Source organism: Zosterops lateralis (assembly GCF_965231275.1).
Source record: "Zosterops lateralis genome assembly, chromosome: 1".
Taxonomy (NCBI): domain Eukaryota; kingdom Metazoa; phylum Chordata; class Aves; order Passeriformes; family Zosteropidae; genus Zosterops; species Zosterops lateralis.
The window spans coordinates 80,677,294-80,697,319 of NC_139762.1; the positions used below are offsets into that span (position 1 = coordinate 80,677,294).

Genomic DNA, 20,026 nt, shown 5'->3' on the forward strand with positions numbered 1-20,026 from the left:
ACTTTCTGAAACCTTCAAATACCACCTTACAAATACCTGAAATAATGTGGATTTGCTATTAGGCTTTCCACAGGAAAACCCATAGTTTTGGTATAAATAACAGCAATCTCAGAAAAATTTATTTTGCAAAAATGTGATTACTTACTTTCACAGCCTAAAGTTAACCCGTCCCCCAACAAATAAATTCTCTACTAAAGGCAAGCTTGCATAAGCTTTGCTTTTGGATCTTTATAATCCACTGCTTAATGTTACTACTTAACATCCAGCAATAATTAAGCAGCATCTTTTGCACTGTAACTCCTCTGGTTGCAATGTTAGTCTCAGAGTAATCTCTATTAACACTGCAACAGTATCTTGTGATAATTAATTAAATAACTGGTGTAAACACTGTAGCTCAGGATTAGCACAGGCAGGGGAAAACATCCAAGTTGTTGGAGGTTCGTATAAGCTTCTGTTGACTACAGTAATTTCCAGTTCCATTTGGAGATCAATAGCAAGTACTGGCAGAGTGTGTCAAGTCAATGTCAGCCCACTGGATTAATTCTGAGCTCATTATCATGAGTTATAAAGGTCAAGAAGGAGGCAGTGTTAAACCTTTTTTACTCCAAATTTGTATTAGGGCAGATAAATAAAAATAGATTAGTGTTTTGGAGACTTTTCCACCTTCTCTGGAAAGCTACTATACTCACGACTTTGCTATGAATGTGGTCACGGTTCTTTCTTCAAGTATTCAAGACCCATCTTGCAGGAACTTTAGCAGAGTTCACTTTTTGATACAACTCAAAGAAAGGTTAGGTACTACCTGGAAATGTCTAGTGGAACTATTACTAAATTGACATGAAAACCAAACTGCTCCAATCTTTAGAAGTGGCTTGTACTGTCCCTTGATATCCCCTGATGGAAATTTGTTCCCTTCAGGCAGCCAGTGACTGGGAGGGAGGACTATGCCCCACCAACTCCCACAAACATCCCTGACTCTTCACCAGTCAGCAAACATGATGAAGACCAGCTATGCATTTCCTTGTAAAGTGACTGCCTTTGCAGAGTGCACTTAAAGGATGCAGAGGAAAGCAGAGATGCAGAGCTAGGCATCCCCTGGAACAGCTTTTAGACTACAAAGTGATGGCATTCTTCTTTGGAGAAATTTTTCCTGATTTACATGCTTTAGCACTTTGTTAACACTTGTTAGAGAAAACTAAAGCTTCCCTTAAAGATTAAAGCACAGCCCTTCAGTTTTAACAGAAATAATCAAAGGATTGTTTTCTATCTGAACACTGGAAACAAGGAACCCTCCTGGGAGTTTCTCTTACATCTACACGATATGTTACACTTGTTCACTGCATATTACCATGCTGGGTGGGATAAAAGAAAACCTTGTGCTAAATCCTGCTCTCGCTCCAGCCTGCATCAGGATTTTAGCATGGCTGATGTGGATATCAGGTGTTACAAAAGGATCATTGGCAAATACTAAATCCTGCTGAGGTTTTGTTTGCTTTTTAACTGTGGAGTGGATGAAGACTGCTTTAGCAGCTAAGGTATTTCTTAATGATGATATGTTTCCTACAGTTATCAACTACTGGAGACCCTCTGGAGTAGGTGCAGCAAGTATGGGAGAAAAGCACTAAAGCAGCACGTTACACGTCCACAGTGTTCAATTGTTGCTTGCCAGAGCAAACTTTGGAAAATCAGCTGAAAGGAACAAAGCACTATAATAGTGCACACTTGGGATGAGATTTTCTTTAATTTTAAGTTAAAATAATTAATGGTGTCTACTAAAAATATATAGCTTTTTCTGCCTTAATCTACTGGATACATACTACTGTAGATTAATTAGTTCAAAGAAAATCATGACAAACCTTACACAGAGTAATTTCTTTCACAGATTTGAAAAATATCCAAAAAAAAGTAGCCCTAAACACAGACTCCTCCCAAGACCCTGCATGTAAGAGATGATACAGAGAGCCTTACCTGCCTGTGCAGCTGTAATTAGAGCCGTGTTCCCTTCGTTGTCCTGCCAGTTCACATCGAGGTGAGGGCATTGTGCTAAGGCTATTACGATATCCACATAACCTTGGTAACAGGCAACAATAAGACCATTCTGTAAGTAAAATATAAAATGAGAGTTAGGTTTGCCAGACTGAGAAACATTCCACACAGAAGCTTACTAGACAACTTTTTACATTTTTTTTTTTCCAGACTGAAGAACCTGAAAGGTACCAGCACAACTAGTGATCAGCTCCAGGCACAATGTTCAGATCCAAAACACTTCTTTTATCTCTGCCCTTTGGCAAGTAATGTTTGATACTCCTCAGAAATACCTAAGAGAGTAGGCATTACATTATGCTACATGCAAAGTAACTGTTTATAAATGGCTTATGCTTATAGGGCTATATACTCAATACCCAAATGAGAATAAATCTGATTTTATTATATAATAAAGTGAACCCAGCAGGTAAGATGAACTAGACCTGCTCTGAATATTAATTCCCTGAAAAAAGACTACTTGTTTCATTAAGGGGAAATGGTAGGCAGGAGTTGTGTTCATACTGCCTGTTGCTATCTTTAAATAATTCAAACTTCCCATTAGAAGCATGGCTCCTTTTTTTATAATCATAAATAAAATTAAATTGCTTTTAGAGGTCCTGTTTAATGTGCTTTACGACAGCTGGAGGCCGTAAAATTTCCAGGAGGAAGCCAAGCCTGGAGGTAAACCTTGTAACTAGGCTTGGTACCCCAGATAGTGTTTCACTCCACAGCAGCAAACTGGCAGCTTCCCTAAAATACAGCAAAATACCACTTGTCATTAATTAAATGGAAGCATAGCACTTAATCCTGGCTGCTCTCTTGACCACTGAGATTAAAGCCATTATCTCCAGTCTTCAGTATTACTTGGGCAGCCCTTTTTCCCCTGCGTGGGGCTGATGGTGTGGAGGAGGATGGGCACAGATAAATCAGTGCTCCCTGCGCTCCCTCAGTGCGTTACTCAGGGTGCCCAAGCTCAGCATGAACATCTGACTGCTGAGAGGATGAGGAGGGCACAGACACAAATCTCGAACTGCCTGGTAACCCTGACTGCCCAAAGTGCACTCACACTAGAGACTTGCAAGGACAACGTGGTTATGAAAACAGAACGGCCCACCCTGACTCCTCCATCATTTTTCTCTTACCTACACATTCTCCTTATCTCTTCCCCGTGGACTTTGCTAAGACAGAGGCATTCACCAGATGACAACTGTGGCTTCTGATTTATTGTCATCTTAACTAGCTAGTTATTTATTCAGTGCCCTGTTTCACTGTCATTCTGGATAGTTCTGTTGGCTGAGGTGGCAAACACCTTCATTGAGATAGAGGAGAGATATCTCCCTTTAGGCTGTTCACAGGCTATGTGGGTTATTTCTCAATTACATCTTTCAATAAAATAATTACTCTGCTTTCTTTTGTTCTCAATTCACTCTTGCCCTCAGCATGAAGCAACACCTACCACTGCTTTATAAAGAGCATCTTCATTTCCTTGTGAAGAACCGGTAATACTTCAAAGCCTTCTATTGAAATCATACAGAGGATTCTGCCAAAAGTCATATATTCTCTCTCTCTTTTTTTTTTTTTTTAAACTAAACAGACGTACTTTCCCGGTGGGACTGTGCAGATTAATCCAAGTTTTACTGTAAAACTTTGTAGCTTTTAAGAAAAAATGTGTCAATGTCCATTGTAGAGACTTGAGCATTACTTCAATTCTTGAAAAAATTTATTTTTCACCCGATGATCAGGATATAGGTCTTTACAACTCCAAAAGCTGTGCAGATTTAAAACACCACACAGTCATTCAGTATTATATCCATTATATTACCATTCAGTAAAATATCCATTACTTATGATAGCAGAAAATTAAGTTTACAATTGTTTGGAGACCAAAAGCTTTTGACAATAAGAAGAGAGATTCTATTGTTCACTGAAAAAAAATGGCATTTTGGAAGATAGTTTTAAAAAGTCAGTAAGAATAACTAAAAATAGCTATCACCTCCAATAAAAAAACCCCAAAAACTACCTGCTTTACCCAATATATGGAGGATATTTTCACAGCATGTTTTCACAGGACATTTTTGTCTTCTAAAAATAGTTACCAGATGCTTAAAATAAGTTCTTTTATTTGTTCTCTTTGTAAAAGAGTAAAGCTAAATTATTGTAAAAATATAGTAAAATATTGTAAAAAAATTAATAATGAACATTAGCTTGGGGTGATTTCTTTTGTAGGGTTTTTTGTGGGTTTTTTTTTTTTTTTTTTTTTTTTTGGTTTTTTTTTTTTTTTTGGTTGTTTTTGTGTTGGTTTGTTTTTGTTTTTGTTTGGTTGGTTTGGTTTGGGTTTTTTTGCAAGAGGTTTTGGCATTGCAGTATTGAGGGATTTTGTCCTACTTTTAGTGGGTACCTCCATCAGATAGGAAATAATGCATCTTACACGGGCATTCTGATTTCAGCAGATACGAGACTCAAATTATCTTCAAATCAATCAAACTTACTCGCCGTTCTAAATTTAAAAACCAGCAGGATTACTTAAGTGTCAACATTTTCTGAAGTTTATTTTCCAAAGATGCTATCAAAGACTGCTTGCTTAAGGATAAAGAAAGGCAACAGAGAGCAGGAGCTTTCTGAGGGATTACATGATGCAGTAGCACGGAAAATCATCCTTGAAGAACAGTTTTACAAATCTGAACTGGGCCAGATAAGAGTGTGAGAATCCAGTATTTGGTGGAGTGTATGCCCAGCAGTCCCTGGTTGAGAAGCAAAAGGAGCAATGGCATGAGGACATAAAAACAAGTCCCTTGTGTAAAGCTGATGTGTTTTTTTCCACCCCTTGCAGGTCTCTGGGGAGGTAGGTGAGACAGACTGCTTGCTGAGGGACTGCTTTCCTTTGCATAACCCCTCCAAACCTTTCAGATATTGAAATGGGGTGCAGGAGGCTGCAGCTTTACTATGAAAGTTGCAATAAATTTCTGGATTTGATGCTTATTTCCCAAATCCTCATGTAATGATTCAATGATTATTTGTGTTATCAGGTTGCTTTTTTTTTTTCTTTTCTTTTTTTCCCTTTTGCATCCATTTCTGACCCTGTCTATATCCTGCTTGCTGAAAGCTACTACAAACAGATCAGCCAGCATGTGCAATCAGTCAGTATCAAAGTCAGTTATTAGTCTGGAATCTTTAAGTTCATATACCAATAAATACTATAATATATTAAAAACTTCTTCAACGGTCTCAATTAATAAGTGATACAAAATCGCCTCCTGCAAATTGCCTTTTGAAGCAATCAATAAAGCAGTAGCCTGTATCACAGCGGTCTGCAGGAAAATACAGCTGTGCAGTTAATGTCTTTTCAAAATCTAAAAATAAATTCGTTTTAGTTAGAAAATACTGAACCTGAACAATCTGGTTACCCTGAGAAGAGAGGTGACATTAATATTCCACCAAAGGCATCCATTATTCTGCTCCTTATATAAAAAGCCACAGTGCAATTATGAAATGGTCAGTGTGCATGGGAAAAAAAGTCTTTTTTAAATTGAATCTTAGCATTATTTTTATCAGTAAGATCAATTCTCAGAAGTATTCACTACTTATGAAGGCTTTAGGAGAAAGGAAGATTGATAATTCTTAAGAGTATGTCCTCTGCCTGAAAGGACTTTTCTCCTACAACAGCATCCTTTTCCCTCTCTTCCCTTCCATATGTCCTCAAACACAAGTTATTTTAAATAGTAATAAAACTCAAACTAATTCCCATTAATAGATGGTAATAAACATCAATTATTAGACAGTGTTACTGTACATCTGTCACAGGATGCAAGCACACTATCCCTGCTTTTCAAGGATATTCTGTTATCTGACTTGCTCTCTCCTGATCAGTGGTCAGGGTTGCTGCCCATCATTCTCCCAGACCAATGAAACACATCCTCTGTGCAAAAGAGATGTAAAATATGGAACAAGGTTTGCAACAGATCCTATTTCATTTTTCAAATACCACACACAGGCTCTGTGTGACAAACAAGAAAGTGTGAGTCATCCATCACACCAACTACATTAACATTTACTGTCGTTTTTCCACAGAAGGGGAGGTTGAAAGTCAGCTCAGTAGTGGGTTTTTTTCCAGATAAAAGCCACAATACTTCCAGGTGATGGGGTCTCTATCTTTCCTCTGTGGAATATTTGGCATTTCACAGAACTTTCCCACAGTTTTTCTGTAGTATATGATATATCTGAATTTTTTTGTGTAACCAGCATAGTTTTAGAAGATTCCCCTCTTGCTTTGAAATGACAGCAAAATTAATAATATTTAGAATATATGACAAAACAGTCTCAGATAAACTACTTTTTTTCCATATATTCTAAATAAAGTCTTTCTACTTTTTTTTATTTTCTTCTCACAGTACACAAATAGCAGGCATGAGACTACCTGAATTTAATCAGAGGTTGCAACACTTTCCTCAAGCAGTGAATCTTCTGATTCTGTTTAATATGATAATTCTTCATGGGCCTTTGATTTCATGCAACACCGGAATAGTACTGCCACTATGAAAATAAACTCTGTTTTGCTCAGCTGTGTCGACTAATGACATAATAACATGACTGATTAAGTGAGGTCATGGATATCTCAGGAGACAATTTTATAAATCAGATATTATGACAAAATTACTGATGTAAGGCTATTTGTACACTAGATCGTTACAGATAATAGAGATCACAAGAAATACTCAAGGATCAATATTGAACTCAAGCTGGATAACAAGCAAATCACATACGGCATGCAATTAATTTAGCTTTTTAAATGTTCTCTTCAGGGAACTTGTTTTCCACCAAGATGCTGAGAATGAAAACAGCTTATTATAGTTTTTTGCCAATCACCCCAGACAAAAATGGGGCTGGCAAAAGGCTAAATTGGTACTACCCATTGCTCTCCACAAGCCTTCTGATGAACAACTGTACAGTTTGCCTGGCATGCATCTGTAAGTACTAATGACAATTCTGCAAGGTTAGTTTACTAGCAGTGATTAAAACCATATGTAATTGAATTAAATGAGATAATGATTCATTGTAATCCATAATCATATGCAAGGACAACAATGAAAATTAAATCTAAGTTAAAATCATGTTATGAAAAAAATATCAGAAGTAGTAGAAATGAAAGAATAAAAAAAAAAAGGAATAAAAAGTTGTGTTGAAACATTTTCTTGTTGATTCATTAAAGTAATAATTCATATGTTTAATATTTTGTCTTATACAAAACTCACATTATAACAGAATTATATATATATATAACTATAATTCTTGTACAAAGCAAATTTAAAAAATTAAAATCAGGTCAATTATTTCCAAGTAGTTCTCCCAAAATCATTTGAGGAAAATTATGGTAATTCTGATCTCCACTAAAAGCTCTGCAATTGTGTGAAACTTCACCCCAACAGATATTCTAAATTTATGTTGTATTAAAAAGAGCAAAATGTAGCACTGAGCACCATGATCTGCTATATACTAATTTTTGTATCATGCGCAAAACTTTCCAGTATAAAAATGGCAATCTGAGAAACTTTCAAAAGTGGCTTGAGCTTGTCTTATATTTGGTTTAGGTTGATTATTTCAACAGCGACAGAGACGAGGTAATTATTCAGGTCATCAGTCCTGGGAGAAGTGGTGTTTATGTGCTACAGAAATCCATCAAGCACATAAGCCCTAATATTATCTGCAGAAAATAATTTAGGCTGACCTTTTAAAGAAAGGGCTGCAACAGCTTAATCACATGCACATTTGTATTGGGAAAGTGACAAAGAAAAAGAACTGGAAATTTAAATAAATTTTGTCCAACTGTTGTTTGATCAAAACCCCACATCCCTGAGGGCAAGGCGGGAGAGGCTAATTTTCCCAGGGAAAGTGATCAGAGAAGTACAAAAGAGCATCCAAGCAGGGATGGAGCATCAGTGTGCAAAACTCTCTGCCTGCTCTGCAGAGGAACAGAGTAGGCCAAAGTCCAATCCTGTATCCAAAATCAATCTCACATGGCACTGCCCCTGCCAGTGCCTCAATGCTGAAGGCACAAAATCGCCACCTTTGCTTTTCAGCATTATGAACATTTACAGATCCATATCCCAGTATGGACAGCACTCCACAATATAAAAACACAGTCCAGCCCATGGACACACAGATGATGACCCATCATTTTTCCACTCCAATTTCTGGGATATGTTCAGCTTCACTTATTTCATAAACACCTCTTCAATCAGTCAGGTCACATGTCTTTAAGTAAAGGTATATGTATCACCTCTGCAGAAATCCTTACTTAATCTATTCTAATCCAAATCCCCATGATCACCTCTAAAAATAGTCCCAGGAAAGTTTGTTTTACTATGCCTGCAAAAGCTTACATTACACAACGGAGAGAGCCCGTGCCACTTGTGTAATAAAGCAGACAACAGGAAAAGGTAATAAAAATAGTGAGACTTTCCTTATTTACTAACATGCACGTCATCTGAATTGGTTTCAGCATCACTGGTGATATAAGCAGCTGGCAGAAACCTCAGAAGTAACTGCTAAGAGCCATAAGGTACTTACAAGGCAAATACATGGTTTGTAGTCAGGGATATTCCAGTGGGTGGGATATATAAGAAATATGTGGCAATTCTGACAGATGCTTATGAGATATTAACCCTTCTCTATTTTTTCTTTTTAATAATATCAAGATACATAATAAAAGCAAATAATTCAGTAGGAAATCTAAACCCCATGAGTTGATGGGGACTTGAGGATTGTGCACTGTTCCATGGGAGGCTGAACATGTGTCCAGCTCCTGCACTGCCCCACATATCCCAACACTGGCCATCTAGCTGCCTTTTGGCACAGCTTTCTCGACCAAAGTCTGGGGGAGAGGACAGCTGAAGAAATGATCTTGATCTTCAGCCCATGGGAAGCCTGATGGGAGCAGAACCAGAGCATCACAGCAAAAAAAGTGGTCCTTTTTTTCTTCTCAGTCCTGCAAGGAGTTCTAACTGTCCCATGAGGCACAGTCCAGGTAAGACAACACCCAGGTGCTAGAGAGCCCTGCACCTCATCCCCCAGGGGTGCTTCAGGAGGTGTGGAGAGCGACTTCTCTCTCACACTTCTTTACCTGCTCTATCTGCCACCACCTCTCATCCTACACTCACCACCTCTCACCCCCAATCACACCGTGTCCAAAGGCCTGGAGGGCTGATAAAACACAAAAGGCATTTTTGGACTGTACAACCTGACTAGCAGCTAGTGGTGGCTGATACCTCCTCTCCCCATCACTGGAGCAAAGGGCTGATTTGTTCCTGGCTATATTCCATCCTCTTGACAATCATTTCCATGGCAGAGGTAGGCCAGAAGCAGAGGCACTCAGGATTACAACTAACAGTGGGAACAACCCTGCAGGAAAAATATGAGCCAAGGGATGCTGCACTGACTGAGTGGCAAGAGGCCTGGGCTGCTTTGCCAGCTGTTTTCCTCTGACTTATGCTGACACTTGATGATGCTTCTTGAAACAGCAGCAACTGGATCTATGTTATCACATGAAAAATCTTTTACTGCTCTTTCCTTTCTGAACCTCAGCTGGAATTGAACATGTGAAACAAGAGCCGGCAGCAGCCACAACTAGCTTGGGCATATTTTAATCTTGAGATGCTTGTGTTAGGAGATTAAATGTGATTCCATTGATATTTTAAAAAAACCAACTGCTCATATATCTGCTTATCAGATATATTCATGATCAATATCAATTTTGTTAAAATAATATATAATTTTTCAGTGACAGCTGGTAAAGGATTAGGAATCTACTCATCAATCTGAAGTTTCAGCAGGAAGAAGTTCCTTTCCTAGTCACAGCCAACTGACGTGCGACAAAGCAATATACAGAATGAAGAAGTTCATATGGAAAGAGAGGAAACTGAAATAATTTTCCCACAGAGTGATATTTGATGTATGCAATCATGCCAGAATAAATCTTTGGAATGTATAGAAGATTTCTGGTCATAGCAGAACTAAACAAGGCATAATTTTGGAAAAGGACAAAGTAAGGAAAATTTAGGGAAACACTGCTTAATACAAATAACATATCCTTCAATGAACTGATCAGTCATCTAGTGGAGCTTACCAGCATTAGACATAAGAGAAAAGGAAGTTTTATCAGGATTCAATAAATGGTAAAACGGTCCAGAATTCCATTTTTGAGAAAGGGTTCTGTGTTCTGTTTATGAGGTACCTGGCTGCAAAGAACAGAAAGTAGTGTGGGAAAATAGTAGGGGAAGCGACAAAAATTTTATCAGATTAAATTTCATATTTTCATTTTATTTAGACTGCCACATTGGGTACAACTAATAAATAGCAATGATCCTAGATAAATAATGCAGCCTTTACTAATTCTAGCTTGCCTGTTTGTACTGCACATAATCAGCGTTAGTGCTGTCAAATGTTAGTGCTAAGACTTCATAGTATTGGTGGTAGTAATGCATGATCCATAGCAGCCAAATTTATATAAAGTCCTCTTTGTTATGCCTGAGCTAAACACAGGACATTCTGCTTTTTAAAAAAGCAAGAGGTCTGGCTTCAGTAAAGAGTGTAAATTATGTATGGTGGGGGTGGTGGGGCACTGGAACAGGCTGCCCAGAGAAGCTGTGGATGCCCCATCCCGGAAAGTGTTCAAGGCCAGGTTGGATGGGCCCTGAGCAACCTGGTCTAGTGGAAGATGTCCCTGTTCACAGCAGAGAGGTTGGAACCAGATGATCTCTAAGGCCTCTTTGAACCCAAACTATTCTGTGTACTGAACTTTAATGAGAGGATCCTGATATAAACCCTGAAGGCATTTCTACAACAAATCCCATGTCTTTACTTCAAGGTGCTTTGAACATTAGCAGCCCAAACCATAAGCTATAAGAGGTCTGGGGAGGCAATGTGACAGGCTCCCACCAGCATCAGGGTCCTGCTGCAGCAAGTGCTGAGTGGATTTTAATTTCATTTCTTTTTCTTTCACTGGCTTGATGTGCAATGTTTGCAAAGGCTTCCAGAGGTTGCAAACCATTTTGTGAATAAGGATAGTGTGTTTCTGGGTGCTTAAATGAACAGTATGTTGTTGTGTTTTGCTTGGAACAGCTGTTTCCAGCTATCGATACATTCAAAGCAGAAAAGTGCTGACTGCTTCCTCCTGAGGACACCTGAGGCTGGGATCACCTGCTGCTTTGGCTTCTTTGGATATCTGCTGCACAAAGAGGCAGTGGGTTTGGGCATCCCTGGAAGAAAGAGTGCTTGTAATAAAGCTCAAACTATACCTTTTGTGGATATAATTATATGTAAAACATTTTAGAGAGTCTCTCAATTGCCAGATTACTTCAAAATCCAATGTCAAAATTGTAGTCTTCCTGTGAATTCTATCATGACACCCTTTTGTTTATTCTGTTTTCAGAAAGAGAAACCCCCTAAAATGTAAACAAAGTGATAGTCAAACCTGAGTCATCTAACAGCATAACCAAACCTGGTGTGACCTGTATGCAGTGCACTCTCAGCACATAAGACCTCTGGGAACATTCCGAAATAAGTTTAGATGTGAAGTCCAAGTCCTGTGTCTGACAAAATCTACTGTTAACTTGTCTGCTTGTTTTTAAATATACACATACCTTCATACATACCTAGGATGAAAAGGCATTAAAAGGCATTTTGTAGGGCATTCAGAAGCCATGTGAAATGCATTTTGTTCACTGACATAACTGTCAAAAAGAGCTCCCTTTGGCTTTAAAGCATATGATTCAACTCCTCTCTGTGTTTAATAGATACATTTTCCTTTTTGTTATTATCTGTCAGAGGCAGGCAGGCTGTAGTTGAGATCTGTTGCAAGAAGCTTAATAGAGTGTTTGCATAGTTTGGTTTTTTTTCAGGAGACCTCTCCAAAAATAGTGACTCACAAAATCTTTGTAAAGATAAATTTCAGTTTGACACTGAGCAGAAGATGAATGTTCAACCTTTTTTGCCGTCAGAATCTATCACTGTATCTAATCTGTCTCTTCTGTAAAGAACATTTTAAAGCCACCAGAACGTTTTCACTGTGCAAGTCCCTGAAATGACCAGTGATGAGCTTGCAAGCACCCTCTTGTGGCAGTAAGGTACTATAGTTTTGTTTAGGAAAGGCCTCCCCAAGAGGTTTCTCAAGTTTTCCTCCACCTTCTGTAAGTTCATTTTGCTACTGTTCTTCTGAGCCTTTTAGTTGTGAAATCGCACCAGACCTAAACCTTGTAATGAAAGAGCCCAGGAAAAGGTCTGCCTGTCAGTGGAAAACAAAAAAAAAAAAAAAAAAAAAAACAAAAACAAAAAAAACCCAACAACAACAACAAACCCAAAACCCCAAACAACTATAAAACCCCCCCAAAACCCCAACAAAACCCTTAAACCTAAAAGCTCTTTTTCCTCAGAAGAAAATAATCTTGATGAAGTAAGATACCCACCAGGGTGAAGTCTCTTCTTTGCAGAGGCCCCGTTCTCACCAAGAAGAGCAACTGTACAGCCTTGTGACTCCAAAGAGGGGAACTAACCAGACACTACACACAGTACTGCATAACAAGGTGGAACTAGATGAGCTTTAAACCCCCTTCCAACCCAACTCGTTGTATGATTCTAGGATTCAACAATACCACACACAATAGTGCCAGCCTGGTTCTTCACCCTTTGATCTAAAGAAGCTGTAAGAGCACTAGAGTCTCAGTCTCCATATTAGAGTGCCATTTGACAATGAGTTTCATAATGGCATTAGTGGATACTTAACTCCCTCATTGTGTCTTCTTCCCAACCAACCCCGTGCTCCACCTCTTGAACCTCATTGCTTCCTTTTCTCTAGCACTTCTAATAATAACCCTACATCCTGATCTTGGATCATCTATAATAAGCTTGTTGATCCTAAAATTGACCCAAATAGACCTGTCTTTTTTTCTTCCCCAGGAAAAAAAGACAGGAAAAAGGGCCAGTTGCCCTTGCACTGCAGAAGGGCACATGTGTCTCAGATGAGAGTATTAGTATTTCCCCTATAGGATTCACCTTACATACCTCAGTCTAGATGTGCTATCACATGGCAACAGTCAAAATCCTCTTTTCAAACAAGAGGAAAACATGGTAAACAACAAGTTTGTTGTTCATGGGAATGCAAGGTAAATACCAATGTTCAGAAAGAAATGTAGGTTGAAATATTACTAGGGATTCTCCACCTGGACCAGGCATTACTATTTTACTTCTATCAAGCAAAGATCCCACTGATGGGATCTCATAATCTTGCCTCTTTGGTTTATCATCAGCTACTGCGAGTGACAGTGGTTTTTTTGGATGTCAAAGTGTCCAGGTTCTTGAAAGCCCTTATCATTATGCTTTCCACAATGAAAGAGCTTAATTTATCTAGGTTATGCTTCTGGTTTTACCTGGACTAGTTTTCACTCATTTGTGCCCCTTCCTGTTCTTTCCCTAGCTCTAGTAAAGCAAAAATTGTTGTTTTTTTCGGTTGGTTTTTTTAAAAAAAAGTCTCCTGCTCTTTATTAGAAAACAAGTAGTTTTGAGCAATAGATGCATCTGTGCTGAATAGATGGGCTGTTTTTCACACAGAGACCTAAAGTGGATTTTTGTATGTGTGGATTAGTGTCAACCCTTGTGATCCTAAAAGGTTGCAATCCTGTAATCTACAGCTCTATGGAATGCAGCTGCTGTGGAATATTACAGATGACCATGCTGGAGAAAAAAAAAAAAAAGGTATTTTTATAGGTATTAGTCCTAGGATGAAACTTGGAGGAAAATAGCACAGTTCCTGACTTCACAGGAAGTTTTTTGCTCTTTCCCACCTATACATGGCTTATTACTAGTGCTCCAAAAATTGCACTGAAAAGTGAATCTCCATAAAAAGAAGGGGGGGGGGGGGGGGGGGGGAAGGAGGAGAGAGAGAGATAAAAGGGGCAGTAATAAGTATTTTTTTTTTTAACACAATCTTGAAAAATTCACAATTTCTGAATCCTGGAGATTTCAGTTCTGGGTGAAAGTACTACCTTCAAACAAAATATGCAATTTTCCAGTAATGCACTGTTCACGAGCACTATAAATTTTATTCTCATCGTTTTCATCTTTTATAGCTGTTGGAACCACTGGTGACTGTGATCACATTTTAAATTACAGCAGAACACATGACCTGTGTTTCAGTAAGACCTGTATTTTTTATGTAAATGTGCTTTGGTCAAGGGCAAACAGGGTTGTGCTCTTGTGACTTACACCTACAACATTGGCTCTGTAATGTTCATGGCTGATTAGAGAGCAAGGACTCCTACTATAAAACCCATCAACCTACAATTCTGTCTATTTAAGTAATAAAGTAACTGATAGGCTGCACACAGCCACTGGAGAGGAAATCCAGCATGCCTCAGGCTTCTCATTAAGGAACAGTTCCTTCCTGAAGGTTTAGCATCACCCTGTGAAAAATACTTCTATTTTAAGAAAAGGCAGAATTACAGTCTTGAAAGACCAGAGACTAGCACTTGGCTAAACCGAGAACACTGCTGCTACTGGCTTACAAGTCCTCGTGAACAGCCTCACATTAATTTAGTGCTGTATTTAGGGAATAGGCTCATCCACCTTATTAATCTGAAAGAAGCTCAGCCTGGGGTTTTTTGATAAAACACACACTGTGACAGAACCCATCTGTCCAGAGGGACATTTTTCCTCTAGTAGCTCACTGGTTTTTTTATACTCAACTTTTTAAAAAGCATGAATAATGCAGTTCAAAAGCATCCTGAGGGTTTGTTTTTTGCCTTTTTTTCCCCCCTTAAGTGTGTATTCCCATTTTAAATATTCTTTTTATTATTGCAGTTGGCTAGATAAGGATTCACTGTAGCTGTAACAAGTATCAGGGTGTGAACAGACAGTTAGAGAAATGTAAAAGTCATGTTTGGAATACCCAGGTGGGACACAGTAGCATCACCATTTTACCTGTCTCAGGTTAACCACAGTATTACTACTTGAGTTTAATAAGCAAATGCAGCACACCCTGGTACTGCCTGTCCTTGCCTGGCAAGAGCAAGAGCAGAGTGAGTCTTTCCTCTTCTGTAGAGCCTGTGACCACACTGTTTATCTCAGCTGAGAGTCTTACCTCCATGCAATAAAAGGCAGGAAACCACCTTCTGCCTCTGTGCTTGGATCAAAAAACCTAATCCTTTAATGAATACACCCCATTCACCTTAGTAATAAGGAAACATAGGGAGCAACTGAACATTTGTGTACTACTGAATCTGAAGTGGACAGAATTAAATATCTGGAGGAAAAAGAGAGAGAAGCAATTTCACATTTGTATTCAAATAGCTGGAATTTCTAGAGATCGCTTGCCTTTGTTAAAACAGCTAAATCATTTATACAATATATATACTCTATAAAACAGTTCTCTCCAAACAATCCAGAAACAGGCCTCCTACTTCATAAAACTGGAGAATATTTAGATAAACTGTAGAACAGATATTATTAAGACAGGAGTTCAGGAATTCATATAAGCAGTTTTTTAATTTAGGGACTTATAATTATGAGAGAAATGGTAGACATTTACAGCACAGCTTTCTCAACAAAAGAACAGCTTTTTCTGAAAAGAAGCACTCTACAAAATACCCAGCATGTATCAAACACATGTGATGGAGGTTTCTCAGAGCTGTTTGCAGTGAGCTTGACACATCTCTGTGTTCCACAGCATTTGAATTACAAGTCTTTGAGGATGTCAAGATTTTGCTCAACTACAGGGTGGCATTTTTTTGATAGTGGCTCATTAATGAGAGCAGTATCTGAACACACTGTGGGGACTTCGAATGATGCTGCAGGCCCCTGGAGGGAAAAAAGATAGCTGGCTTATAGGAAATTTTCAGTACACAGGTGGAAACTGAAATTCAGAATCGCACAGAATGTGCTGGGTTGGAATGGACCCATCAGGATCATCAAGTCCAACTCCTGGCTCAACACACTACCATCCCCAAAAGTCACACCATGTCCCTGAGAGCATTGTCCAAACACTTCTTGAACTCTGTCAGGCTTGGTGTTGTGATCACTTCCCTGGAGAGTCTGTCCCTCTGGGTAAAGAACATTTTTTCTAATGCCCAACCTAAACCTCCCCTGACTCAACTTCAGGCCATTCCCTCAGGTCCTGTCACTGACCACCACAGAGCAGAGATCAGTGCCTGCCCCTCCTCTTCCCCTCATGAGGAAGCTGTAACTGCAATGATTGGCTGGTTAGAGAGACTCGTTCATTGAAGTAGTAGAGAGGTGACTTGTCAACACAATTTTCATGATTTTTGTGGTGCCCAACTCCAAAGCAATGGTATTTTCTAAGAGATGAGAAGAAGCACAATTGTTTTGAAGAAATACTGCAAAGAGGATTCCATTATTTTTTGTGCAACTTTTACATTTCATAAGGATGAAGAGCATGACAGAGAAGGAAATTCTTCCACCATTAGATAAGCACAGAACAGTTAGCAGTAAATAGAAATAATGAGAATAAAAAGCTGGGATGAAGAGGTATTTCTGTATTTAAAACAAAGATAGTAGATGCTGGAATAATTAACTATTCTATTATAAATTTGGTATTCTCTTACTAGCAATGTATGACAACATAAATTTTCAGCTGTGCAATGTAATTGCATACATTACACTGAACAAATCCCACCATATATCTACTCCATAAAGAATAACAATATTTTTCTAATATTAGTCCTTGTCCATTTAGCAATCACACACAAGCCACACTCAAAAACAAATCAAGCAGTTTTAGAGGAGATGGAGGCAAAACCAGAAGATGGCTTTTCTCAATCGGATTGATGATTAAATATATTCAACCACATATTCAAGCACAAAGATGCTAAATGGTAAATATTTTGCCATTTTAAAGAATATTTTTTGGCACTTCTTTCCATTTCATCACAACTGAGTATGTGGAGCACTAGCTGCTCTCCTTTAGCAGCAGACCTTTAAGGAGCATCTTTATATCTGTCTATGCGTGGTCTGAGGACAGTAACTCTCAGCAGGATCAAACCTCCCAGCTCCACACAGGGCTCCCATGAAGCCTCAGCTTGCCAGCCTGTTTGCTTAGACAGAGCCCTCTACCAGAGCAGCCCAGCCACAGGAGCTTGTGAGGCAAACCAGCAGCACAGTCTACTGCCAAATCTTGCCCTCCTCTTGCTCTGGCATGGACACAAGGCTTGGCAGCAACAAACACTCTCCTTTATTACCACCAAATCTACAAAGGTGCAGTTTCTTCAGCCCTAACCTCTAGAAGCAGAGGCACTGAGAGTTACACCTTCTGTTCTTCATTTTTTAAATTCCTCTAATATGCATTTTATCACCCAGTGCTAAATGTCTCATTTCCTAGGTCTGACTCCCACCTTGTTCTTTGGCCAAAAAAATGTACAAATAATGCTTTCTATTCTGAAATTATAAGAGATTATATTCTAACTATGTAGATTTCACAGCCTCTGAGCTCTTTATTCCACAGAGAACATTCCACTTGCTACAGAAGCCTACTAGACTCTGCCCAGCTCTACCAAATGAGAGCCAAAAATCCCTTCCATGCCTCAGTTAGAAGACAGAGGTCAGGTGAAATTGCATCAGCTGCACAAAGGCAATGACTCATACAGGAGCAGTAAACTGAAGGACATGCGCACCTTAATGACTTCAAAGACTCTTTTACAGGTTATGATCCTTTTTATTTTTGATTCAGAAGTGTCATGTCTCCCATCCACCCTTAAAAAAAGTGTGTTCTAACGTATCCTACACAGCTGGATGTTAGAAAACACAGGGAGGAAATATCAAGGTCTTGCCTCCACTGGAAGACTAACAACTTATAATTTCCTTCTCTTTTTAAATTTGTGTGCAAGGAAAACTTGTACATCCAGATTTGAAAATTGTTGATTTTATAGCATTTTACTTTCTGTATATCTTCATTCATATTACATTTTTATGGCATGAATAACCTCATCAATACGTACCTTTCTGCACCAATATGTACCTTTCTGCATCATATATCTCTGGCCTAAGTATTTGCTTAAGGAGAAATACCTCATGTTAACTTAAGATCTTTTCCAAGACTATGTAATCAATTTTCTAACTAATTCCTTGTTTCCCCTTTCAGTACTGCTAAAATTTTTATTCCTCATTCAAAATGCCTTGATCTGGAGGTTGCCTGTGAAGTTGTCAGTTTCCACTGACAGTTTTAGTTCAATTAGGAATTAAGGTCACTTAGGTTTGTGTAGAAAAGCTGCAGTGTAGTAAAAGCAACAGAAAGTTTTGTTAAGATCTTCCTTTACTCAGATCAGTGAGAAAGGGAAAGGGTTTTGTTTTCTCTTCTCTTCTTTGAGGAGTGGAAGCTTGACACACTTAGAGGGTTTATAATTACTAACCAAATGGTGCAATTTCTATCCCAGCTTTTCTAAGAACTTTATAGCTCTATTAGCTAAAAAGTAGCAATGGAAGAATGGTAAAACTCTTCTCCCTCAGGATTCAGGCACCTAGAAGCAGTAGCAGAATATTTTCAAATGTTTTTTTCTCAGCGTTTGGAGTTATTTTTCCATTTCTCTGACACAAAATGGGATAATGAAACTTAATAATATGGAAATCTTTTAAAGAGCAGATCTGGTCTTTTAATTTCTACCTGAAAATTACAGGCAGGCTGTTTCCTGCTACTTTCCGAGTCAGACTCCTTCAATCTCTCTCTGGAAATAAACAAACAGTAGCACATATCCAAAATGAAGGCCCATTGCAATCAACTGATTCTAATTAACATTGGTATCAAAACCTTACAGCCAAAAATCACCTTATTCCCCTTAACAATTGTAAATCTCACACTAGATTTTTGAATTTACTGTAGAATTTCTGTAAATAACATGGTTATATCAATTGATATTGCTTTGTAGCAATAATCCTAAAAGCTCAGCCAATACAGGTAGACTTCAAAACCATGTATTTTAGAATATTACTGGTTCCACCAATAATGAAGTAGAACCATTCCAGATGCACTCCCCGAGGACCTTAAAATCTTAAAGGAAATAGCAGGAGACAGCTCTGGGAAGAGAAGCAAGTTTGTGAAAGCAATGCTGACAATATTTGAATGTTTTTGTTAGGCTTTACATCACATGAACAATGTTCACTTGCCCTTTGCCCTGTGACTGGAAAGCTGCCAAATTGTACAGGCTTTGCTCTAGTTCTTAGTTCCTTTATGATGCACACTAACAATTTAGTAATAAATCACAACTGATGCAGCCACTGTACTAGAAATAGAAATTACATGAGAAAGAGGAAAATACAGTATTTTTAGGCAAATACTCAAAATCTAAACAGGGTAACTAAGCACTATTTTAAAAACCTCCTCCCCAGAGGAATGTGTTTTGTGGATGGCAGGCAGTAAACAGAAAAAAGGGCCAACACACACATTAAACTCACAACTGCAATTGCAGTTACTATTTTACACTACAGAAAAACCAGTACTGATTTTTTTTTAATTCTCAAAATAATTTTTATATAAATTGTCAAAACATGAATTTGGATATATTTGACCTAAATTTTCAAACTTTGCAGACTGACAGATAAATGACAGTAGGCTAGCTTACCAAGGATATTCATTACAAGATTGTGAACTGTGCTCCTCTGCACACCCATCCTGTGAAGTGTTCAAACAGAATGTCTGTGTTCCCCTCTAAGCAGCCCAGCCTGAAGCCACCAGCCCTCAGCTCACTCTGCTGGGGAGATGTACTTCAGTAACACATACACAACAGGAAAACAAGGTGGACTTTGCACATGACTAGTTAGCATCTGTGAATGTGGCCTTGTGAGCAGGTACAGCAGGGTGTGAGCCCCTGCTCCAGCAGACACAGCACTGGGACCTGGGCTGGAAGCAGCAGGGCCAGAGTGTCCCAGCAGGTTCAGTGCCTGTGCCCCAGGCACCCTGTTCCTGCTCCTGCACTGCCATGGCCTCCCCTGGAGTCACTCTTATTTTCCA

The 20,026-nt window shown here is 38.7% G+C and overlaps 1 protein-coding gene across 1 annotated transcript in view; it reads right to left on the reverse strand.

Moving 5' to 3' along the window:
- The window catches only part of ANKRD33B (ankyrin repeat domain 33B), a gene marked incomplete at both ends in the record, with an annotated part of 43,518 nt that overhangs the window by 11,389 nt on the left and 12,103 nt on the right, over positions 1-20,026 (reverse strand). Inside the window, one exon of the mRNA XM_083876493.1 lies at positions 1,969-2,098. Within this exon, the coding sequence (XP_083732619.1) occupies positions 1,969-2,098 (130 nt within the window). The remainder of the gene's footprint in view (positions 1-1,968; positions 2,099-20,026) is intronic.